Below are 24,652 nucleotides of genomic sequence, written 5' to 3'. Positions count from 1 at the left end.
CAAAGTTTTACTGTACTGTGTAGAAGAAGAAGAAAAGTTGCGTATATTTTATTGCAAAAGCAAACTGTTCTCCTTGTTTTAATAACTTACAAACATTCATGCTTTACTTCTCAGAAAGTTCTGCAAATATTGGTAAATGTTTCTCTCTCTATATATATATATATCTATATATATATATACGTCTCTTAATGAGTGCGAAACAGAGTTCAACCAGCAATACAGGCCCACATCAATGATAGCATTTACTGTATATCAAACTCCTTCTAAATTCAAGTGATTGCTGTTTTAAGGCAAACACTCCAGACAAACTACAGAATCTGTGATTACAAATGTTTATTTTTTTTGTATTTATGCATCATGTAGTGAGGAACTGTGAATGTCTTGTGCCTGTCCAAGGCGGCCTGATCCATATTTACTGTATGTACATATCTCTTTTCCCCAAACACCTATGTCCCTTATCTAGAGAATAATGTGTAGAAAGAACGTGATTCATTAACTTGACAAAAAGAACCACTAGGTGGCACAGGCGCTGGCTTTTCCCCATCAGTGTTAAGCCACTGGCCTACTGCATTATGTTTCTGGAAAGTGCAATAAAACTCCAAAAGAATAATGATCATTTAATCTCTTTTAGCAGACGTGTTAGTTGTAATTTATGATCTGATATTCATTAAGGTATTAAGTGAGTATCTTCACTCAAACAGATTGTTCATGACTTTGTTTTGCCGCAATGAGTCTCTACATTTTAGGCGTTTGTATACAGAGTGGATTTTCAAGCCTGCTGAAAGTTTAAAAAAAAAGAAATACAAAAATAAGGCAACACACAGTTCTAGATCATTTTCTTCCATATTTGGAAGCATAACTTTTCTGTTTTGTATTTTATGTATATTTATTTTCATGCCACTGCTACTGTGTAAAAGAAGATAATTTACATGATCAACTGAAATATTGAATTGTGTAATCTGTGTCAGAAATGGCAAATAAATTCTCTAAAATCAAAGGAATGTTTAATTCTGATGCTACTTTTATGCTACTATATATATTTACATATACACAACAAATATATACAGAAAATGTGTATACTTATAAATATATACACATAAAATATGTATATACTTATAAATATATACATTCAGCTAGCTTAAAATTAGCCAAACTCGTTGATTAACAACTATTTTTCTACACACGTTCTACGGTTTGTTTGACATTAACGTGGATTTATAATGATTTAAGCTGCCTGACAACATTCAACAAGAGGATTCATCTGTTCAAATAACAGATGTTTGCAGTCTTTTCTGCAAACATCACCTGTGTTTACTCACCGCCACACCTGTCGTCCCCCGTCGCGCCAAAGAAAGGACTCCTGTGAATGAACATTCCGCACATGCGCAGTAGGCCCAGCAACGAAAACTTCCTGCAAAATAGTGCTCCCTAACAACAGACAAAGCTTGACACTGGATTCAATTGAAGGCGCTTAGATAAAAGCGTTTCTCGTTCACCCCTTCAATGGTAAGACTGGGTTTCATGATTTTGGTGTGTCGGGAGTGTTTGTGTTGCGACGAGCTTCTCATTTGGGTGCAGCGGGAGTGAGATGCTTTCACACGATGCCATTTTAACACCCGCTCCAATGGCTACTGATGCCGACTAATCTCTGGAGCGGAAAACTTTCATGCCCGGGCCAAACTAAGTAACGCTCAAAGCCAGCTTAGTTGTTTAACCACCATTGGCCCCAGACACGTGAGCTAATAAGCATGTAATATCGACAGCGCGTGACACTTAGTATTTATCTTAGAACCGGTAGTAAAGCGCGTGAGTAGAGCGACTCTGTCTGCTAACATTGGTAAGCTAACGCTGCTGTTGGGAAGCTCGCGCGGTGCCGTCTAAATGCTGGGGTGCTACGCTTAATTAGTGTCCGTTTCCACAGTAGCTCACGGTATCGGTTAGTATTAGTGGCTAACATCTAGCTTCATGTGTTGACAGATTATGTTCCAAACTTTCAAATTAAAGATAAACGAGCCGCTGTGTTCCAGGAGTAGGTGAGATGTCAGACTTCACCTTCACTCAGACCGTCCCCGGTTATTTGCTGGACTCAGCTAACGTAACGGTTGTCGGCTAACATTAGCAGATGTCATGAATAGGAACTTTACCTTGAGTGGATGCTTTGCTGTGCCTGTTTGTTTTACTCTAGAAAACATGGGTGTTGGATGAAACAGTGGTGTCAAAATATTTGTCTACATCTGAGATGTATGTTTGTAATGTGCAAACAATGAGGAACGATGTTAATATGTCTAAATTTCATCTTTCATTTCATCTTTAACAAATTTCCCCCTGGGGATGAATAAAGTATACATCTATCTATCTCTATCTAAACAAGCCTCCTTTTTTAGATTCTAGTCACTGAGATCCTGAACAGTTATTATATGGAAACGAGTCTTCCCAGAACAGCTTTCAGTAAAATATCAAGAAATTGAATAAAGTCGTGAACATTAGATGTTTCAGATTTTTTTCTGTCAAATACATAATCTATTCCGAGTCAGGGGTGTCCCCTCCACGTGACCCGAGCGGCCCTGTTACAGGTGGCAGAAAGCTGTGATCATAACAAACGGACAAAGCAGCAGCAGTGTTTATAAACCGGTCGTCTCTGGTTTGAGAAATGAATGAGCAATGAATATTATTTAAAAAACAGCACAATATGTTTTTGGGGTCAGTGCAGCTGAGGAAATGTAGATTATCTTTATTTATTTTTTACTTTTCGGAACCTTGAAATATCTCAAACGTAATCGAGTTGATCTGCTATCGGTACATCATCACGTGGCCTTATTTCCCTTTAAACGTCACTCCTTTTATTTTTTAGTTCACTTACACAAGCTTGACATTTTGTCAGTTAGGTAAAAGGCCGAATGGGCGAGCGGCGGACAAAACGAGGATAGATGTTATCCCGACTCGGGCTGATCTCACCGATACGACAGCTTGCACCTGAGCAGTTAATGCGTCTGGAGAACATGTTTTCGTTGAGCGAAGGTTAGGTCACATGTAAAGTGGCACGCTTCCTTAATCCCCGCAGTGAACACGCTCGTGCTGGGGGGGAGTTTAGACCAGGGAGCCCCGGTCCCCCCCGTGCCGCTGATCAGACACGCGATAAGCGGTGGCTGCATTGTTGTGCATTCGTGAAACACGAGGAGGGGGGAGAGTCACGCGCCCGCAGCACTACATAAGGCTTGTCCCTCCATTTATTCAGTGTGTTCTTGTTGTTACTGTTGCTGCTCGGGTGAAGCAGGGCCCGGACCACCTCTCCCGGTGCAGAGAGTAGGCTGAGCGCGCAGACATGTCGGGTCGCTCCGCCGCAGAGATGGTCGACTCGCAGGAGCTGCCCGAGCTGCCGGTGAGTCCGCACACGATGACGCCAGACGTCACCGAAGTTTTTGTTGTTGTTGTTGTTGTTTTCTTTTACTTCTGTATGTCCAACGAGAAGAACTTAAGATGCAAAAACTGGTTTCACTGTGATTCTGTAATCACAGCTGCAGCATCCTTTTTTTCACAGTGTATCATATTTTGTTATTGTGGTTCAGTGTTTAACCACAATATTTTGTTCATGTACTGATGTCAAGTATTTTTTGATTCCATAGAGGAACTATGCTTTATGTGTCGTAAAATAAAACACGAACCACCCCACGAAAGAATGCATACAACTCTAGGACTGTAATATTAATGTGTTTTTGTTATTGAGCTTCGGTGGCTTGGTTTTATGTTTATTTATGTTTATCTGACTTGATGGTTAATCATATAGAGGGAATAAAAAGATGCACATCACAGGAAGTAGAATTCCAAGTGCAAACCTTTCTCTGTGAACTCGTGTGTTTGCAGACAAAGAAGCCGAGGCTTGAGATCGACGGTGGACTGGAGAAAGAGCCCAGGTTGGTCTTCGCTGACATCTGTGTCTCATCTTTTATGTTTTTGAAAGTGCTGCCTCATCATACTGATGGAAAAAAGTTTTGAATTAACTATTTCTTAAAGAAAGGATTTTACACAGTAGATTGTTGCCAGCAGAAAATCTATAATTTTAACGGATTCTTTTTGCTCGTTCAGTAATTTAGGTGACGATAGGAGTCCAGCTGCAGTGTTGGGCTCATCGGAGCAGGAGAGCTCCTACTCTGCCCTGTCCACAGCCCAGCTTGATCCAGGTAAGAACATGTGACCGCACTGTTCCTAAAGCAAGGCTTTAGGACATTTGGTAATTTAATGACAAAGTCGTAATATTTCAAGAAAAATCTACCTGCCCTCTAGTCTGCTGTGCATTACTTTATTGCTCTGCTGATACGGTAGTATTCCCCTCAGGTCGTGTGACAGACACACACAACCCCCTTTGGGACTCTGGTCTCTGGATGAGACACAGTTTTAGGGAAGCATCTTTTCACCAACAAAATTAAACTAACTGAAAACATTTATTTTCTACAAAAATGTCAACTTCACCACCTCTGATAAAGTGCAGCTCAAAGTTGCTTCCCCTAGGCTTTCAGTGGAAAATCCTGGAGTAAAGAGACGGTACTTAAACCTTCTAATAGTCATCAGGGGGCGACTCCTTCGGTTGCAAAAAGAAGTCTGATTGTATAAAAGTCTATGAGACTCTCTTGATTTATTACCTCAGTAAACATTGTAAACATGAGTATATGGTCTCAATCTCCAGTTTCAAGTCTTCTTCAATACAGCATGATGTTCATTTAGTAAATTATGCTCCATTTAGAGTCAAACAGACCATAAAGCAGGGTATGCTTTAGGGCGGGATTACTGTGAATGACAGGTCGCTGCCACTACCAGAGCCGTATATGGCGTCACTACGTCACTCCTCCACATTCCAAATATGAATTCAATAAAATAATCCACGAAGCAGGGTATGCGTTAGGGCGGGGCTACCTTTTGATTGACAGGTCGCTACCACAGCGTTGTCCGGTCTGGTAGTTGTGCATGTTTTTGTCTTGCAACTGTAGTCTAAAAATGTCTTTTTCAGCATTTGGTTGTACTTGGCTCCACCCTGTCGTGTCACTTGTGGTTGCAACAAACCAAGATGGCGACGGCCAGAATGCCAAACTTTAGGCTTTGAAACCGTAGCCCATGACCGATGGGTGAGGTCACGGTGACTACGCAGGGAATGCTGAAACATGCAACCAATTATTGCTATTATGACTTCATAATCTCAGGTTATTCAATTTTTCTAACAGTGGCTCTATGTAGCTGACAGACTAGAATTACACCTTTTGGTTTATCTTATTCTCTCACTCAGCATCGAGAATCCCCCCCCCCCTTATGCCTGGAAGATATTGACTATGTGTGATTGCAGGTGATCAGGAGCAGTCTGACGCGGACAGAGGGCCGGCAACTCAAGCATGCAGCAACCCCATGAACTCGTATGCACATTCGGGTACGAACAGAAGCACATTAGAGGTCTTTTTAAAAAGAAGAAAGCTGAATGCGACGTGTCTGTTGAACTGAAGCCGTGTTGTCTTTTTTTTTTTTTTTAACAGGCGCAGACTCGACAGGGTCATCCGAATACGCCCAACAGGTCTATCAGGGAAGCAAGTGAGTACGCTGCATGCGAACATCTGATCATGTATCACGCTGTAATGTTACGCAGATTTAAGGAGGTGACGTTTAGACTACAACTCATTGGAAGAAACACGGCAAGTATAATGCGTCATTGAAACAAAGTGCATCAGCAGCCAGGTGCATGCAGAGACGAGTATGACTCCTCCCTTGGGGGATCAGCCTTTTTTCTTTTTTTACCACATTGTCCCAGAGAGCCCCTTTGTATACATTTCAACTTTGCCGTTCTTCTACCAGATTTAGTCTGGCTTTCCTATACTCTATATTATTCCAGTGTTCCTCAGTTACCTCCGGTTTTGTGTTGCTTCTGTGCCAACCAAATTTTGTGCGCCCGTACATGTAAAAACACAGTTTTGAGCCCTAACAGACTGTTCTTTAACACTGATTGTCTTTCTTTCAGCCCGGCAGTGACGTCATACACCAGCCAGGTGGCCTATCCTCCGCTGGCCCAGTCCACCGTGTACTCAGCCTTCCCCCAGACCGGCCAGACCTACGGCCTCCCGCCCTTTGGTTGGTCCCCGCTCCTACCCTAACAGCCTATTTTAACACTGTCTGCTCACTAAAAAAATAAAAGCTAGGATCACACCTTTTTTGTGTCACTCTGCTTCAGAGGCCTTACTGTGCTTTGGCGCTGTCAGAATCAGATTTTGCTTCTTTTTTTCTTTCTTTTTTTAAATCTCTGCTTAAACGGCCACACCTCAACCTGAAGGACCCGGTTTCTTAACTTTTGCCCCGTCATCCACCCGTCCCCCCCGCTGCCTCTTTCATTCTCTGCTTCCATTGCTCTCCTGTCATCTTCAGGTGCTATGTGGCCAGGCATTAAAACAGAGACAGGGCTGCCTGAGGCGCCCTCTGGTGGCCAGCCTGGGTTTCTCAGCTTCAGCACCGCATATACCTCAACCCAGCCAGCCCAGCTGCACTACTCATACCAAGGCAAGCTGCAACCTCACTCTGACTCACACGACAGCGCTGTCACACCCTCTGCAAACACCAGGAGCGCTGAAACACAAAGATCTTGCGGTGGCACAGCTCTGTCTTCCTCTCTTGTTGCTCATCACCTCAAATGCTGTTTTCAAATACTTTATTTTATTAATTTTTTCCTCTGGCACTGTTTTAGCTGACCTCTTTCTGTCTCCAGGCTCAAGCTTCACAACATCCAGTGTGTACTCCAGCATCCCGTCGGCTACGGCTGCCACCACAACCTCCACCACAGCGGCACACCAGGTAAGGAGGACGTCAAGTGTTCCTCAAAGTGTCTCCGTGATTGTTCTCATGCGTTCTCCTGTCCATCAGTGCGGCATATAAGAAGATAACCTTTTCTATCTCATGTGACTCACCTTTGATCACAATCACTTTTTTAATCTCCTCCAGGAATTTAGCGGCTACAACTCTCTGGGCCAGAACCAGTTCTCTCAGTACTACGCTCTGCCTCCCAGCTACGTGCCTGCCGGGCTGCCCAGCAGCGACGACCACGGCCACGGCCCCGGCGCCGGAGCGGCCGGGTATTCAGCCGTGAAGTCGGAGGAGGCCGCCTCAGCCGGGCTGCCTCCCAGAGGTGACTTCAGCACTTTGATTGACATTTAGTTCTATTTAAACATCAGAGGTAGCTTACATTGTGGTGGCTGTTTGTAACAGCCCCCCCGTTATCCCGTTCAGCATCCTTGTGCTAGTCTGAGACAAAACAGAAGAATTTTGTCCTTCTAGTGCTGATTTCCGACTTGCTTGTATTAAGATGCGTCCCCACCAGAGAACCTCCCTGCAGGTGCGGCCCTTCCGACCAGCGTGGGCGTCCCCGCCGGAGCCACAGATCAGGACGACGTCGGACGCAGGAACTCTGTCGGCAAAGCCAAAGGGAAGGGCAAGAGGTCCGATAGCTCCCCGCCTGCCGACAGCGACCTGGAGGTGAGCAAGTCGGCAGTTTAGCTCCTCTTTGTACACTTAAACGTGTTTGTCATTTAGCTTAGCAGCACTTCAGTGTTTAAGACAAAGCAAAACCCAACAAATCACCACGTTAAAAAGATCAAATATTATTTAGTGGTCAATGTTGTTTCCTGTCAGTTGTAAAAAATGATGATTTTTAAAAGACAAAGTGTGATATTGTTTTTCCCTCCTCGTAGCGTATCTTTCTCTGGGATCTGGATGAGACCATTATCATATTCCACTCACTGCTCACCGGCTCCTACGCACAGAAGTTTGGCAAGGTTTGTTTCTGTAAATAGCCAAAAAGGTCCAGCACACGGCATGAAATAGAAAGCAGTCTGACTCTATTGTGGGTCTGCGGTGTGTCCGTTCAGGACCCGGCGACGGTGCTGAACTTGGGCTTGCAGATGGAGGAGCTGATCTTTGAGCTGGCAGACACTCACCTCTTCTTCAACGACCTGGAGGTACAGTGAGAGGCATTCAGCTACCTTTGTCTGTCTGTCGGTCAAAATGACAATGAGACACCTCCCCCTTTTTTGACAGTCTACTGCTCGTAGTATACTCTCTGAGTTCTGGAGGGGAAAACACTAGCTAGAGGTTCTCCTTCTAGTCATGTGGATGCTTTTAAACTCACAACCAATCCAATATCTTATCAAATAGCTTAATGCTGTGTTCTCTCCAAACGCTGGTCTCTCTGGGTTCATAACGTCATCTGGAGGCATCCGGTGAATTTCACCGAGCTGTATTCACTGTCAGCCACACATCGGCTGGTTTACTACAGCGGTATGAACCCCAAATAAACAGATTCTGCTCTGATTTATATGCATTAAACGGATGAAAAGGATGCCGAAATGACTGCATAACGATGCCGATTCATAGAAAGTCTGAAGTCATGCTTTTGTCAGGTCCGTCCGAAGCGACTAGCAAACAACTTTTAAAATGCTTGTTTTCAGAATGGAGTTTGGATAGATCGGTGCTAGGTTTTGCTAACATTGCAGCTGCTCCATCAACGCTCAAAATAACAGTTTTTGGTCTATACGCATACATTTAAACAACGCAATGTAAGAGGCTGCTGCAAAGATTCATAATCTGAAGCTTATGACTTTTCCCAACGGTACATGGATGTTGTTGTCTTTGTACAAGTGAATTCAAGTTTTCTTTTTTTAACCAATACATTATTATATAATCCTTTAGAAAAAATAACTTGTTTTGTTTCAGGAATGTGATCAAGTCCATGTTGAGGACGTTGCCTCTGACGACAATGGACAGGACCTGAGGTGTGTTATAAACAGTGCAATGACCTCATCACACACACGTACTAGCCTTAAAGCACACTTTAACATCATCACTCTGAAGCAGGCTTTATTCCCCTCGCCCAATCAATTCACAGGTGTGTTTCTCTCCACTTTAGTACCTACAACTTCTTGGCGGATGGCTTTAATGGTTCCAGTGGCGGAGGGGCATCAGGAACCACCACGGGGGTCCAGGGAGGCGTGGAGTGGATGAGGAAACTGGCCTTCCGCTACCGCCGGCTAAAAGAGATCTACAGTAACTTTAAAGGGAACGTTGGAGGTGAGTTTGTTTTGCCTACGTGAAGTTGGAAATGACCGACACACAAGAAAACAACCGTGGCTCATGAACACTTTCTTCAGTTCCAGTAAAACAGACTTCTTTCGTCTCGCCTATCATGCTTTTAATGACCCGTTTTTCGGGTGCGTTTGTTTTCCTGAGAAAAAACAACCTTGGAGCACTTTACAGCCGAGTGAATTACGACATCGTGTTACAACATCAAAATGAGCTCCACAGTCCAATATCCAAGAGGAACCAAAACACTCAACAGATCTGAGTTTCCCCCCAATTTATTGTGTGTGTGTGTGTGTGTGTGCGTGTGTGTGTGTGTGTGTGTGTGTGTGTGTGTGTGTGTGTGTGTGTGTGTGTGTGTGTGTGTGTGTGTGTGTGTGTGTGTGTGTGTGTGTGTGTGTGTGTGTGTGTGTGTGTGTGTGTGTGTGTGTGTGTGTGCGATATCAGACTGAACTAATGAAGAATCAACCCACGAAACATTTAGAGAAGTGCGTCCCTTTATGATGTTAGATCTGCACGTTGTTTATCGTGACGGTGGGGTCTCCACCTCGTGGTCTTCTTACTGCGTGTCGTGTCTTTCAGGCCTGTTGAGTCCCATGAAGAGGGAGCTGCTTCTACGGCTTCAGTCTGAGATCGAGAACGTTACGGACGCGTGGCTCTGCACGGCGCTCAAGTCTCTGCTGCTCATCCAGTCCAGGTCTGAGCGGAGGTTATTACTTTGGAGAATATCTTTCAGGTCGCACTCTGCGGCAACATGCGCAGTCATGTGAATTATTCGATTCAAGTGACGGCTTTATTACACGTTACCGTCACGTTTAGTAACCGCTTAGGCTCAGTGACCCGAGTGAATGAGCTTTAAAAGGCAATGTTTATTGAGAGGATGATGCAACCCTCGCCGCTGCTTTCAAGGACAGAAGCTGGTCTGTGATTTTCTTGTGCTGAATTTGCTTTGAAAAATCTAAAACTGTCCCGACATCAATGCAAGTGTAAACGGGTCTGTCCCCTGATTCAGCTTTTTGTTTTCATCTCATAGCCCACATATGTTAATGTGTGTTCTACGTGTGTGTGATGTTCCGCCAACAGGGGGAAGTGTATGAATGTGTTGGTCACCACCACCCAGCTGGTTCCAGCTCTGGCGAAGGTGCTGCTCTACGGCCTGGGGGACGTCTTCCCCATTGAGAACATCTACAGCGCCACCAAGATAGGTACGCATCGGAAAAAAGCGATTTTTCGTTCTCCTCTACTGCTGCAGAGGAATCGTGTTAAAATGCTGCTTTTTGTGATCGCTTGTTTTCCTGTCGCGCAGGGAAAGAGAGCTGCTTTGAGAGGATCGTCTCTCGCTTTGGGAAGAAGGTGACTTATGTGGTGATCGGCGACGGTCGAGACGAGGAGTTTGCAGCGAAACAGGTGAACGTTTTCTAAGTTTTCACGTCTGATAAAACGCCTGCCTGCTTTTGTGCGTTAGGGCCACGTAGCGCTTCACTTATATTTAAGCGCTTTCTTTAATGTTTCTATATCTTGACAACCACTCTAGCCTCCGTCGTATGGTAGCTGCTGCTTTTATCTATTTGTTCTGCAGAGCCGATCTGCTCCCACAAACAGGCTTTGTTGTGATAGTGTCTGTCCGACATAGAAAGCTCAGGACAGACGGACAAACAAGCGTCCCCTTTATTTTCCACAGTGACTTCTCCAGCGCTTTTTATTTTTTAATTCAGCGTTTTTCAACTTGTTGCGCTCTCCTCATTGGGAATAATTGACAAAAGACCCTGAGGCTCAGGAAAAAAATTAATAAAAACCCTGCTATGTGGACACAGGCCCTTAGTCGGTAGGCAGTTTGCATTTCCTCAGAACAGCACAAACACAACGCTGTGGCTCTCACTTTGTTTGTTTGAAAGGCATCCACATCTCACGAAGGTGCTTACAAATCCAGCTGTGAGCGTAACCGAATTTAATAAATCATAATCGATCCAAGTTTGTCTTTGGCTGCTAAACTACTATGGTGCCTGTGTGTTAGCTGCCTGGTTCCAGACTGTAACGAATTGCCACACATTTGTTCATTGAAATGATTGAAATGGAAAGATTCCAGTCTTGACGGTCTGTTCGTCTCTCTGTCCGCAGCACAATATGCCTTTCTGGCGGATCTCCACTCACGGCGACCTCGTGTCCCTGCACCAAGCGCTGGAGCTGGACTTCTTGTAAAGGAGGCGGCGTCCAACACCGCACACCAAAGGGAGAACCAACCCTGGAGGTCGTCCCGTCGGCCTGCGGAGTGACATTGTGCGAGAAAAACCCTCCGCCTCCTACACCCCCTCCCCCAGAGACGATGCTCGTATATTATAAAAAATCTGCCCTCACATGACAACTTATGACTCTCTGCGTATTTGTGTGTGACGGCAACGCACTGAGGCGGACTTTGGGTCGGAGCTGACCGCCAGAGACGGACTGGATGGGCGAGTGAAGGTTCCTCACGCCCCGGCGCTCCCTCCTCTACGGCAGCTAAGCTCAGCACGGATGAAACTGGCACTGATTTGGACACGGAAGGGAAGACATCCATTTTTTTCTTTTTCTCCTCTTTTGGTTACATTGTTGTTGTTTTTTTAAGTAGCAAAATCTCCCGCGGTGAAAACAATCCCTCTTCATTTTTATTTCTCTCTCTGGATTTTAAATAACCAAAGGCTCATTGTTGTTGTGTTGCGTTCGCTTTCGTTGTAGCTTTTTATTAAGTTTCAAAAACAATCTCTCTGGGTTGTTCAAAGACTTACTGAAGGTCATCAAGTATCAAATAATCCCACTATTACTCTCCCACGTAGCCTTTGACATCTCAACACGAGGAACTACGGGGTTAAAAACCAGTCAGCTGATCTGTGGTCGGTGAGCACTGCTGAGAATCTTCTGACCAACCTGAAGCGGCCTCTCTTGTGACACTCGGCAACGTGAAACCAGAGCTGGAGGCATGACTCAGCAGTTTTCCAGGACTCGTAGTATTAGTAAGGCAGAGCACGGGTCCAATGAAGACCACAGCTGTGTCCCAAATCCATTCTACATATTCCTTCTAATGCAGTATGTGCTGCACACTAATCGTCTTTTAGCAGTAAGTGCAAAAAACAAAAAGGTACATGCGTAACCTTTTTACGCTGAGCAGGAAAGGACATAATAAATGTGACAATGTGTGAATGTTGAACTTCACAAAAAACTCATTCTTAGATGACTTACTCTCTGGAGCTGTTTGGCCACCCAACATTTCAACTTTTTTTCTCTCTCTTTGGTTTCCTCTGTGCAGTGCGGGGGGGGATCGGGGGATCTATTTTGAGTTCGTAGTGAATGGAAATGCAGATTATTAGCATTTCCTTCAAATTTGCACGACATTCAGATGAAACCCGGACTATACTTTGATGCCCGTTGTCTCGTACTCCGTCCACGCATTGTTCAGAGGATCACGGTCACTTAAGAGCTTTTCATAGTGAAGACGGTTGTATTTTGTACATTTTAATACTCATGCACGTCATGTTATTGCTACAAAATCAGAATAGCTTTGTTAAAGCGACTGAATGTCAAAATGGTCGTTTACCAAAAAGAAATAAATGCATAGTTTTGTTTCCAAAGACATTACTGAACATGTTTTTCCTGTCGAATTAGATTTAGCTGACATTCATTAAATCAGTTAAAACTGGAGCTGCAACAAACTATTGATTAATACGCGGACTATTTTCTTGATTATTAGATTAATCAACAAACAAAAAAATGATCTTCAACCATTTAAAAATGATTTTATCCTTTTTTACAAGTCAAAGGATCATCGTTGCATCGCTGGTTTGATATTCATCTCAGAACAATGCAGAGGTCAATTTAGGTGATTTGCTGCCTTTAAGTAAACTGAATGTCTTTTGGGTTTTTCAAGTGTTAGTTGGTTACAAACTGGGAATTTTTCTCTTTTTATGTACGTTTTTTTGACATAATCTAAAATTCTCATCAAATTTCCCCCAGAGCCCAAATTCACGTCTTCAAATGACTTCTGACCAGCAGTCCAAACGCCAAAATGCATTCACTTTAACAAGGGAAAAGAAATGACTCTTAATTAGTCAATGTCAAAATGGTTTGCCAACTAATCATCAATTAAGTCATTGATTCAGCGCTTCTAAAAACATGGGTGTCATTATTTGTGTCGGACAGCTGCGACCACATGATTACTTCCACAGCTTTGAATTTTCAGCCACACGACAAAAAGCGATGACTGTGCAATACGTTGCTACTTTGCCCCATTAACTGTGTTTTGAAGGGATTTTATTTTTTCTCGAGTAGACGGAGGGGTCGACCGATCAGATTACGACTGAACAATACTGAGCCTGAAGATTTCGTATTCACACACATGCAGCTTGACCGTGAAGAATGTGTATCTATCTAATGCGTGCGTTTGTTTGTCTTGCGTGACTGTGCATATTTATAGCGTGCCTTTAGCCATCATCTGTATGCATAATCTCAAAGGGAAATGTGTAAGGCTTTTTTCTGTGTTTGTTTGGTACATTTATTGCTGCGTTGTTTTATTATCCAAAGTGTTATCTTACTCTTTTCTTTGTTCCTAGACATTGTTTGATGTGATTGTCCTGTCTGCACTGTATTTGAAAGGCCTCCATCTAGAAAATGATGCCTCCACTGTGGGGAGCTCAGTGTTTGATGGAAACAATGGAAAAGATGGCTTCCCGTCACTTTGCCGTCAGACGCGTACTCAAAATGTTTTATTTGTTTTTTTTCCAAGAATAGATGTCTGAACATGGAGTGACAATACTTTGGCGGTTTTCACATAAATGTACTCTGTCTGCTTTGTATTAGACTTCTGCTTCCTTTTGAAAAGGAGATTTATTTTGTCGCTGTGAAACGCCCGGCGTCGCTGAGAGACAATCACCGTCTATGAACACAGATTACCAAAGTGAACACGTTTTAAATTGTTCAGTCTTTCTAATAACTCAGTGAGTAAAAGGTGAACGGGCTCATCTGTCAGCCCCGACACACACACACACACTTGAGAAAACTTAGGAGACCATATGCAATCTTTGCATTTTTTAATTTTCTGCTTATTGAATGTGTTGTGTGTATTTCTTTACTGTCTGCATGTAATGTCGGTTTTGAAGTATACCACAGCTGTTAAATATGTTTACGGGACTATATTCTTTTGTGTCCTTTTTTTCTTTCCAATGCCAAATACTGTTTTGTTTTTTTAAATAGTACGTAAACAACGTATTTCATCTCATCTTCAAATGAGCTGTGAGGATACATTGGCTTATGTAGAGAGCCTGAATGTGATCCTGTGAACTGAACACCTATACTAATAATCAATGCTAATTTAATAATCACTACTTCCCCTCAGTAGGCGTTTAGGACCTGGACACAGTCCTGGAAGGTTTTCCTGTGTACCTTTAGACAATACAGTGTAAATAAACTTTAAAAAGTTTCAGACTCAAGTATTTATTACTGTGAAAAAATGCAATTACATAAACATATCTAGCATAAATATAATATTTGCAACATTTTCATTAGAACCTTGTGGTTTGAAAGAAATGTTGCTAAGCTGGAAGAACCACAAAGGCCTCCCCCTAATGCTTTTAAATGCAGTCATGCAAAGATGAATTCTGAAGCTGAAAATCAAGTCTTCTGAGATTATGATAATTTTATTGCAAAACTCTACGTTTCTGTGTTTCTTTGCTGAGCCACAAAAAAGACTGAATGACAGGCAATATACATCTAGTGTTTACATTGAGAGGTAAACACTGAATGTACACTAAAGTTTTGAGAATGACATTTTCACAAAGTCTGCTGCCTCAGTTTTTATGATGGCAATTTGCATATACTCCAGAATGTTACGGATATTGCTGCTGGTAAGATTGCACCTAAATCAACCATTTATCGGATCATCAAGAACTTCAAGCAGAGCGCTTCAATTGTTGTGAAGAAGGCTTCAGGGCGCCCAACAAGTCCAGCAAAGGGCCAGGTACCGTCTCCTAAAGCTGATTCAGCTGCGGGATCGGGGCACCACCAGTGCAGAGCTTGCTCAGGAATGGCAGCAGGCAGGTGTGAGTGCATCTGCACGCACAGTGAGGCGAGGACTTTTGGAGGATAGCCTGGTGTCAAGAAGGGCAGCAAAGAAGCCACTTCTCTCCAGGAACAACATCAGGGACGGACTGCTGAGGACCGGGGGAAACTCATTTTCTCTGATGAATCTCCTTTCCGATTGTTTGGGGCCTCCGGAGAAGAAAAGGTGAGCGCTACCATCAGTCCTGTGTCGCCTCCACAGTAAAGCATCCTGAGAGCATTCATGTGGGGGGGTTGCTTCTCAGCCAAGGGAGTGGGCTCACTCACAAGTATGCCTAAGAACACAGCCATGAATAAAGAATGCTGCCAAAACATCCTTGGAGAACAACATCCTTGTAGAAAAAATGGCGACCATAAATAGTCTCAGAAATGAGGTTGGATTTCAGTCAAATCTTGGGGACTCGATATGATTAACCATTTCAAGTTTTTGAAATGAGTTGTACCATTTCATTGGAATAGGAATGTTAAGAAAAATATTCAAATATTCAAAAATTTGGAATGCATTTGTCACAGATTAATAACATTCGAATAGTAATAAATAATCTCGTCACACAGGCATTATGAGCAGGAGGAAGAGTGACACCAGCAACAAACTATTTACAGGTACATCTTCACAGATTTTAAAAACTGTGAACCTATCCTTTAAAATGGAAAATAAAATAAAGATTGGCAGCACCGGCTAATAAAGTGAAGACGCTGCTTACAGCAGAATACAGCAGTCTTGACTTGGACCTAAGTCGCCTCTCGTGAGGTTGGATCTGTTACTCAGGGAGCAGGTCACAGTCCTATCCCACGAAACCCCATGATCTTCATTTATCAGGCTGCTCAAGTCTGCGTGACTCAGTCCAACCTCCGAGTCTGCTGGACGTCAAGTGATGCAGGTCAGGAGTAGAAGTTCTCGGCCAACTTCCTCATTCTTTTATTGCAACGTTTGATGTCGGGTGCCGGAGCTCCTGGCCCGCTGCGATCAATGACGTCTGTGTCTAGGTGCTCCTTCTGGTATATGGACTGAAGGTGCATTTCTTCCGGGACCTCGTTCGCGACTGAGGAAGTAGAAAAATCTGGCTGATCACCAGAAAATGTTTCCAACATAGTCTCATCTGTGGCGTCCCCTTTCAGCTCCTCCTTGGCCAGGTTTGGATGGTAGCACGTATAGTATAACATTTTAAGCAATAGGCCGAGGATATAAACTGCAACAACACTGACAGCGGTGATTACAGCATACAAGGGTGGAATTTCTAAATAAGGCGGATCGGGGCTCATCTTCCAGCACCACAGAGAGCAGAGGAGGAAAATATCCACCAGCATGTAGCCGTGGTACAGCAGGGTCCTGTACCTCGTCCTGCCGTCGGCCACGTTGAACCAGTCGAAATACCAAATGAGGCCCACGGTGGCTCGGTAAAGCCACTCTCCGCAAGGGCTGTCCATGAAGTCTGTCTCGGACCGCCACACGAAGAAGAACAAAACAATCCAAGAGCAAAAGAAGTGGGCGAAGACGAAGCAGGGCAGCACGGAGGCGAAGAGGGCGAGGGCGGCGAGGCGAGACGAGACGAGCAGCAGGTTCCAGAGGAAGTAGGCCGCCGATGACATCATCTGCTGCTTCTCCTTGTCGGGCAGGAAGGAGCGCAGGGAGCGGTGGTACATGGTCACGCTGAAGGCGATGGCCGAGGCCGACCCGCAGGCCTTCAACACTGAGGGAGGAGGAGTCATTAGAGAACTGTTAATCGCCCCGTAGGAAGTACTCAGTGATGGAGTTTTTATGCAAGTTTTGAGTGCATTAAACCTCAGACTATATACTTCCACTCAATGGCTTTGAGAAGATCACAGAGTAACTCTACTGTTGTGCTGTAGAAGCACAATAAAGAGGACATTGCTCTGAACTTTGGGGAATCTTCGAGATGTCTTTTTGTTATTTAAAAAAAAGGGTCAGTCCACCAAAATTACAAAATGCACATTAGCTCTCTGCTAGTATCTGGCCGTACACAGAGTGTTGGGTTTCATTCGTCCAGGTTTTGAGAGATCCATCTTTATATTTCTGGCGGCATCGCAATAGAATAAGGTGATTATCCACAGAACACAGTGTCGGCAGTTTTGATTGCAACTCCTTTTTTTAAAATAGTGCCTAAGAAGACTCAACAGTGCGATCTGTGGATTATTCAGAGTACCAAAGTTTAAAAGGAATGTGACCTACTGTGCATCATATTTTGTAGGCAGCTCACGTGTTCTGTGTGTAACTGTATAGTCGCCATGTTGACATTTCTCTCTGAAATGTAGTCGAGTAAAATGGAAATACTGACACAAAAGTGATCATTTAAGCACATCTAGATGGTACTTGAGTACAGCACTTGAGAAAATGTACTTAGTTACGTTCCACCACTGGCTTTGGTTGAACTGGCCCTTTAAAGACAGGACTGAAGTGTAAAGACCTAGAAGAGACACATTCAGGACCTCACATTGGCCCCTCTAACAGATACTCGGGAGTCTTTAAAAGACACACTTCTACTTTGCTACTTGAGTAACATCAATCCTGCTTGAAAAAAATTAAAACAAATCTACATCCACCTTTCACGGGGCCGAGCTCGCCGCTCTGCAGCATGATGGTGAGCATGAGGGCGAGCTGGGGCGCGCTCTCCGAAAACGTCTCTATGAGCCGCAGCATGCTCAGGTCGTGGTTCAGGTACACGGCGACGCTCTCGGGGTCACGGATGTTTGAGAGAGACCTGCACATGGAGAGCTCCACCACACCCGCGTGCCTGAGGAGGCAAAAAGTGGTGGTGGTGGTGGTGGGGGGGGGGGTCGAGAAAACACACACAGTTATCATGTAAAACTGTTTAACATTACATTACATTACATTACAGTCATTTAGCAGACGCTTTTATCCAAAGCGACTTACAATAAGTGTATTCAACATCGGTTTTCGAGAGAACAACTAGTCACCAGAAGTAATAAGTGCATGTCCCTACCTCAAACAAGCATCTAAGAGCATAAACCAGAGCCAACGTACAGTGCAGAAACAAAGGAATGCAATAAGTGCCACAAGCTAATATAAAAACAATAAGTGCAATAAGCTAGTATGAATACAGTAGATGCTAGGTAAGTGCTAAGCGGAAGGGTAGGCCTTCTTGAAGAGGTGAGTTTTCAGCCTGCGCCGAAAGATGGGCAGCGACTCTGCCGTCCTGACGTCAGTGGGGAGTTCATTCCACCACTGAGGGGCCAGGACAGAAAACAGCCGCGACCGGGTCGATCGGCCGCAGGGACCTCTGAGCGACGGGGCAACCAGTCGCCCCGAGGCAGCAGAGCGAAGTGGTCGGGCCGGGGTGTAGGGCTTGACCATGGCCTGGAGATAGGAAGGAGCTGTTCCTTTCACTGCCCTGTAGGCTAGCACCAGAGTCTTAAACTGGATGCGGGCTCTTACAGGGAGCCAGTGTAGAGAACGGAGAAGGCAAGTTGTGTGGGAGAACTTGGGGGGATTGAACACCAGGCGAGCTGCAGCTTTCTGGACAAGCTCCAGAGGTCTGATGGCCAGCGCCGGGGCTCCGGCAAGTAGAGAGTTGCAGTAGTCCAGGCGGGAGATGACAAGAGCCTGGATGAGCACCTGCGCCGTCTCATCAGTGAGGAAGGGGCGAATCCTCCTGATGTTGTAGAGCAGGAATCTGCAGGAGCGTGTAACCGATGCAATGTTTGCTGAGAATGAGTTGGTCATCCAGGGTCACACCTAGGTTTCTCGCAGTCTGAGTTGGCGTTTAACAATCAAATCATCTGTAAACAAGGAAGCTGTGGTATAACTGGTGTTGCCACTATTCCTGAGTCACTGTGGTCCCATAAAGGAATCGACAGAAACAAAATGACACACACACACACACACACACAATGTAACAACAAAATAACCTCAATCATGTAACCCATTCAGAGAAAATGAAACTGAAAGTCACACACACACGCACACACACACACCTGAAGTACATTCCCAGCTGCAGGACGTGTAGGAACTTGAGCATGAACGGGGTCAGGCATTTCTCCACCTTCGTCTGCCTCTGGTCCTGATCCTCGTCCTCGTAGCTGTACCACAGCCAGCTGAAGGCCTGGACGAGGACCGACGAGCCCACGAGAAGCAGCAGCAGGATGCAGAGGCTCGCGTAGTCTTCGTCCCGGTAGAAATCCCAGACGGCGACTATGTCCAGCACTATGTCCAGCAACATGAGCCCCAGGCCCAGACAAGTGAAGAGGATGTCCACGGGGGATAACTTGAACACCCCCATGGTGTCCCGTCAGACCGAAGTTAACAACCCCCCCCCTCACACTAACTGGCTGTTTGCTGCCCCGCTTCGTTCTCTGGGACAGAGCCGCTACCGCGTCACTCATTAGCGAAGGAGCCAAATGAAAGAGAGCAAAGGTTCAGTGTTCAAATACTGTGCAACTCCTCTTTCAGGGTAACGTAACATCTTAAAGGCACAGTCATATTATCACGACCAGTTTACGTGCAACTCACACCGAGAGCTGTCACTTCAACAGTTAAGCTCTGCACTAGTCCCACGGTTAAAGAAAGTTACTTTACTGTAAAAAATAATAAAATTAAAAAAAAATAATTAGAATACAACATCGGTACCACTTTATTGATTGCACATGGCGAATGAGGTAACATATTCACAACCAGCGGTGACCTTGACTTTTTGTTTCAGCAGTCTGTTGACAAAGACGTGGATCCACAACACTTTTTGAACCGTAAACCAGAGACGAAGAATGAACCGACAGAGGTGGAAAAAACAAACAAAAAAAACATCTTGAATTCACTTTTAGGACAGCTGGAAAACAAAGTGCCGAGAATAATGAGTGTAGCATGGCTTGTACACAGATACTGAAGTAAAGACGTGTGACATTTAAACAAGCTAAACAAACACTGGATGAGCAACAGTCACACTAGTGGTTCTGTACCTGAAGCCAGACTGATGTCTGCTGTCCTTAAAATAGATATATAGGTAGATAGGTATATAGATATATAGATATATAGGTAGATAGGTAGGTAGGTAGATACTTCATTAAGCCCGCAAGGGGACTTTTTTTAATATATTGTACCCACAATTCTTGGTTGACATTTCAAGAATTGACACGTGACTTGAACTTATTTCACACCATTTTCATAAAAAAACAGAGGTGTAAAACAGCTGTTTCACACAGTAACAGAACATAGAAATGATAAAAACAGACCTTATGGTCGAGTCTACATTCAAAGTCCTTCAAATAGGTCCCAGTGGCAGCAGCTGCAACAACACAACACACAAAGAAACACAACACACACGTTTTGACACCCCTCGTTATGTAAAAACCTCAGAAATCCAATCTTGGTCCTTCAAATTTAAGATAATTACAAATAAAGTGTTATTTATTCATGTATTTATTATAATATTGTTTTATATTTATTTGTTTGTATTTTGGAAATACAAGGCGTTTACACAACAGCAACAACAAACCCTTATAACTATATGGTATGTATGGAAAAAGTTATCCCCATGATTTGTACAATTTCACTTCATGTGTAAAGATAACAAAATACTTTTGGCTTTGTAGAAAATGTATCAAATAGCTTTCAAATTCACTTTCAAGTTATCAAATTAGTGCATCAAATTACCCCCAGTTTCAAGTAGAGCTGATGCATACGACAATGCACACAGTGAGATCATAACAGTCAGTTCAAACCATGGCAGCTGTCCTCTTTAATATCTATGGTGGTATTAGGACATTGTGACGTAATTCAACAAGCAGGTTTATGGAATATTTGTAAGTGTCTGGATTAGTAAACATATTTTAGTCAAAGATTTTTTCCAGGAATTCACTATATTGCAATATGTGTACTGATGCATGGTGTACTGTATGTACTGATATGAACACGATTTGATCCACGTTGCCCACTTTTTTGTTGAAATGCTGTATTTGAGCCAGTAATTTGGTTCATGAGATACTGAGCACATTATCGGGAAGTACACTTTTGGCCGTGACGCACAACAAGCCGGACATCACAGACGTGACGACTCCGCTCCATTTGTGGTGTCAGAGTTTCTAATGAATCCTTTCTTTGAGTAAAAACGAGTGGCGTGGCCGGCCATCCGTCTGTTGAGGAGCTGGGAGGACAGGTCGCCGTCCTGGATGGAAAAGACTCTGAAGGACACGTCTGCATCGGGCTGATCGACGGGAAGTCCTGGGTCCCTCACCGGCGGCCTCCACAGCTTGGGGTGGAAGCAGCAGTAGTAGAGGGCCTTGAAGAGCAGACCCAGGAGGTAGATGAGCGGTAGAGCGATGAGCAGAGCAAGGGCGTACGACTCGGTCTGGACGGGGTCCCTGTAGCACCACCAGGTCGTCAGCAGGATCACTCCGTCGGTGGTGATGAAAGAATGGTAGATGACGCTCCTGTTTCGGGTCTGACCCTCGGCCACGTTGAACCAGCTGAAGTACCAGATGAGCCCCACGGTGGCCCGGTAGAGCCACTCCCCGCCGACGCTGTCCATGAAGTTGGTCCCCTGCCGCCAGGCCCACAGCGCGAAGACGGACCACAGCATCAGGAAGTGGGCAGCCATGTACCCGGACAGGGCCGAGGCGAAGAGGGCGAGGGCGGCCACGCGCGGGGCGATCAGCAGCAGGTTCCACAGGAAGTAGATTAAAGAGGAGCACCAGCCCTGCTTGGCCTTGTCCGGGAGGAAGGAGCGCAGGGAGCGGTGGTAATCCACCACCATCCAGGCTATGGAAGTGGTCGATGCAGCGATGCTCACAACTGCCAAAAAAAGAAAAGAAGTTACACAATCAATGTAGCAACCCGGGAAGAAGTGAACACACATTCGTGATGTTTCTCGACTTGCCACAACACAGATAAAAGTGCTTTTACAAGCTAAATGTGGGTCGCTATCTTTGATTCACTGATAACAAACACCGTCTGAGGAAGTTTGCTTTTCTCGTGGGGTGGAAGTAAACTCACACTGAACGGTCCTGGCCTTGTTCGTGTGCAGCATGACGTAGATCATCAGGGTGAGCTGGGGGGCGCTCTCGCAGAAGGTCTCGATGAGCCGCAGCATGCTGAGGTCGTGTGTCAGGTACACGGCGTACTCCGACCCTTCCTCTTTCCGCCACCAAACCCTGAAGCCCTGTCGTATGGCGGAGATGTGCCTGTGTGGAGAGAGGGCCGTTAACCGTGCGTGACATATAGACTGTGAGAAAACTGCCACCACATACCAAACCCCACGCAGCTAAACGGCCTCTTATGAGCATGTGAATGGAAGCAACCTGGCATGACGCATTAGCCTCGTTTGTGCTTCTCATACCTCATTAACTCATTATTTGTGCATTTTAAGAATAGAGTTCTCTTCTGAGACACTGGTTTGACGTATTGCCACACCTGACATGTTCATTTATGGTCACGGCACCTGTCAAATGTTATTAGCTACTTGCTCTGTGAGAATATCTATTGATACAGAGAGAAGCACTCCTGCAACTGAGCCAATGGTGCATTATTTCAGTTTTGGCAAGATTAAAGTGTGTTTGCATAGTGCATCAATTCCTGTAACATGTTTTATTATGATCTTAAGAAACCAGATAAGCATTTGTAGTCTAACTTAAATAGGTGTAACGTTTTAGGCTGTTTGATTCCGTACATTCAATACAATTTATTTTGTACAGCCCAAAATCACAAATTTGCCTGAGAGGGCTTTACAATCTGTTTACATCCTCTGTCCCGGGACCCTCACATCGGAACAGGAAAACCCCTTTAACGGGGAGAAAAACCTCAAGGAGAGCAACAGAGGAGGGACCCCTCTGTCAGGATGGACAGAAGATGTCATGTGTACAGATGGACATCATAACAGAGTTACAACACATTAAATGCACATGACAGAAATGATTAATGAGAGTAGTAAGCAGAATAATGATATAACAATGACGAGCGCTAATAATAACAGTGGATAGATATGAACTTCAATAGTTACTGTGGGTTTTGCTCAAACAACCAGGTGATCAGCTGCGTCGTTGTGGTGATACAGCGGGTTTACTAACGCTCACACAGTGGTCGGTCTACCTGCAAAGGAAACCCAGCTGCAGCACATGCAACACGCAGAAGAGCGTCACTCGGTCCCCGAAGAACACGGACGCTCCCACGGTCTGGTTGCGGAACCCCTGCAGCTCTCGGTCATACTTGAACCAGAACCAGCTGAACGTCTGGACCACGACCGACGACAGGACCATGAGGCCGACCAGCGCCCCGAACCAGACGACGTCCCCGCGGAAGTAAAGCTCGGTGGCCACCCACACGTCCGAGCCCCAGTCCACCAAGAAGGTACACACTCCGACCACAGAGAAGGCGAAGTCGATCCAGGAGTATTTCGAAAAAGTCGCGCGCTCCATGACAGTTTTTTTTTATTGTTTGCTAGTTGACCAACCAAGCGACCTGTTGCTGGTTAGCTAACATTAGGCTAGCGCCCTGTACCGTTATCTCACCTCCCACAGATACTTCTCTTCACGCCATTGAAGAGAGAAGTTACCAACACTTTTATATGTGAGCTACAGTTTGAATTCACTCCAATAGCTGATACAACAACATCGCAGGCATGGCTACATGGAGAAAAGTGTGTGAAACAACCTGCACATAAGAGGGCAGCTGGTGTGTTTGTAATGTCCCCCCCTGTCTTTGTAGTTGTTAGCCCCGCCCACAGCGGCTCGTGCATGAAGCGACAGGATTTAAAGGTTTCTGTAACTTGTAAAGACCACAGCGCGCGTTCGACAGTAAACCTGAAACCTTTAGTCGATCATTTGAGAACATTTTCAATGTGAAAAATGCTGAAAATGTGTTGTTTCAAATATAGTGGTGGAAAAACAACTAGGTACATTTAATGTATCGGTACTATACTGCTACCTCGTAGTTCTACTCTAATTCAGAGGTAATGTTGTACTTGTTACTCCACAACATTAATTTGAATGACCTTTAGAGCCGTTAGACATGACCTTTAGTTACTTCAACTTTCAGATTCAGATTGATAAAACAAATTATAATCATTAACTTAAATATGATGCAATATTATAGATGAGGATTTAACTTTATTGATCTCTCTGGGGAAATTCACAAGCTACCCATAAAGTACATTAGTTAGTTAAAATGAGTCACACTTTTACCAGCTTCAACATCAGAATCAGAATCAGAACCGTTTATTTGCCAGAGTATGTCGCACATACAAGGATTTTGACATGGTGGGTAGTGCATAACATTAACCAATCAACACAGTGCAAAAAATAGAAACATATTAAAATGTACAATAAAATATAAAATATAGTGCACAGACAAACATAACAGTACTTTAAACAAGTGTAATGTAGGTGTAATGTAAAAATGTCAAGTGTATTTAAATATAGAAACATAGAAGGGATGTGCAGGGGGTGGACCAGTAGGAAATTGTCCTGTTTACATTAAAGTAAACAAAATATATAAGTATCAAAAGTA

The 24,652-nt window shown here is 44.4% G+C and overlaps 3 protein-coding genes across 6 annotated transcripts; 1 reads left to right on the top strand and 2 right to left on the bottom strand.

Moving 5' to 3' along the window:
- Window positions 1–1,385: 1,385 nt before the first annotated feature.
- eya3 (EYA transcriptional coactivator and phosphatase 3) lies at window positions 1,386–14,545 on the top strand. 3 transcript variants are annotated; one of them, XM_076105628.1, is made up of 18 exons: window positions 1,386–1,506; window positions 3,272–3,379; window positions 3,862–3,911; window positions 4,084–4,178; window positions 5,333–5,413; window positions 5,517–5,571; window positions 5,996–6,105; window positions 6,734–6,819; window positions 6,967–7,150; window positions 7,328–7,497; window positions 7,713–7,796; window positions 7,890–7,979; window positions 8,734–8,792; window positions 8,927–9,087; window positions 9,679–9,793; window positions 10,180–10,301; window positions 10,403–10,503; window positions 11,215–14,545. In XM_076105628.1, the coding sequence occupies exons 2-18, from the start codon at window positions 3,323–3,325 to the stop codon at window positions 11,293–11,295; spliced, it is 1,701 nt and encodes a 566-aa protein (XP_075961743.1). In that variant the 5' UTR covers window positions 1,386–1,506; window positions 3,272–3,322; the 3' UTR covers window positions 11,296–14,545. The 3 variants fall into 3 exon arrangements, with proteins under 3 accessions (XP_075961743.1, XP_075961742.1, XP_075961744.1); XM_076105627.1 differs by having other exon boundaries at window positions 1,392–1,506; window positions 3,275–3,379; XM_076105629.1 differs by having other exon boundaries at window positions 1,406–1,506; window positions 3,236–3,379.
- LOC142964984 (XK-related protein 8-like) lies at window positions 13,594–19,629 on the bottom strand. 2 transcript variants are annotated; one of them, XM_076105631.1, is made up of 3 exons: window positions 19,135–19,629; window positions 17,743–17,933; window positions 13,594–16,871 (listed from the first exon to the last, which is right to left on the bottom strand). In XM_076105631.1, exons 1-3 carry the CDS (start codon window positions 19,437–19,439, stop codon window positions 16,063–16,065), a joined length of 1,305 nt encoding a protein of 434 aa, XP_075961746.1. In that variant the 5' UTR covers window positions 19,440–19,629; the 3' UTR covers window positions 13,594–16,062. The 2 variants fall into 2 exon arrangements, with proteins under 2 accessions (XP_075961746.1, XP_075961747.1); XM_076105632.1 differs by having other exon boundaries at window positions 17,743–18,939; window positions 19,135–19,272.
- Window positions 19,630–19,766: 137 nt separating this feature from the next.
- On the bottom strand, window positions 19,767–23,842 carry xkr8.3 (XK related 8, tandem duplicate 3). Its single transcript, XM_076105633.1, has 3 exons — window positions 23,237–23,842; window positions 22,145–22,332; window positions 19,767–21,943 (listed from the first exon to the last, which is right to left on the bottom strand). Exons 1-3 carry the CDS (start codon window positions 23,560–23,562, stop codon window positions 21,192–21,194), a joined length of 1,266 nt encoding a protein of 421 aa, XP_075961748.1. The 5' UTR covers window positions 23,563–23,842; the 3' UTR covers window positions 19,767–21,191.
- Window positions 23,843–24,652: the final 810 nt, after the last annotated feature.

This window comes from Anarhichas minor, unplaced genomic scaffold, assembly GCF_050575085.1.
Source record: "Anarhichas minor isolate MPS153535 unplaced genomic scaffold, ASM5057508v1 ptg000033l, whole genome shotgun sequence".
NCBI lineage: Eukaryota > Metazoa > Chordata > Actinopteri > Perciformes > Anarhichadidae > Anarhichas > Anarhichas minor.
This window is presented reverse-complemented; position numbering and strand designations above follow the sequence as displayed.

Coding starts and splice junctions, on each gene's coding strand:
- LOC142964984 (XM_076105631.1), bottom strand. CDS start 19,439: ATGGGGGTGTTCAAGTTATCCCCCGTGGACATCCTCTTCACTTGTCTG. Junction 17,934..19,134: donor CAGCTGGGAATGTACTTCAG/GTGTGTGTGTGT, acceptor TTGCCTCCTCAG/GCACGCGGGTGTGGTGGAGC. Junction 16,872..17,742: donor CGAGCTCGGCCCCGTGAAAG/GTGGATGTAGAT, acceptor CTCCTCCCTCAG/TGTTGAAGGCCTGCGGGTCG.
- eya3 (XM_076105628.1), top strand. CDS start 3,323: ATGTCGGGTCGCTCCGCCGCAGAGATGGTCGACTCGCAGGAGCTGCCC. Junction 3,912..4,083: donor GGACTGGAGAAAGAGCCCAG/GTTGGTCTTCGC, acceptor TTGCTCGTTCAG/TAATTTAGGTGACGATAGGA. Junction 4,179..5,332: donor CACAGCCCAGCTTGATCCAG/GTAAGAACATGT, acceptor GTGTGATTGCAG/GTGATCAGGAGCAGTCTGAC.
- xkr8.3 (XM_076105633.1), bottom strand. CDS start 23,562: ATGGAGCGCGCGACTTTTTCGAAATACTCCTGGATCGACTTCGCCTTC. Junction 22,333..23,236: donor CAGCTGGGTTTCCTTTGCAG/GTAGACCGACCA, acceptor CTCTCCACACAG/GCACATCTCCGCCATACGAC. Junction 21,944..22,144: donor CAAGGCCAGGACCGTTCAGT/GTGAGTTTACTT, acceptor TTTTTTTGGCAG/TTGTGAGCATCGCTGCATCG.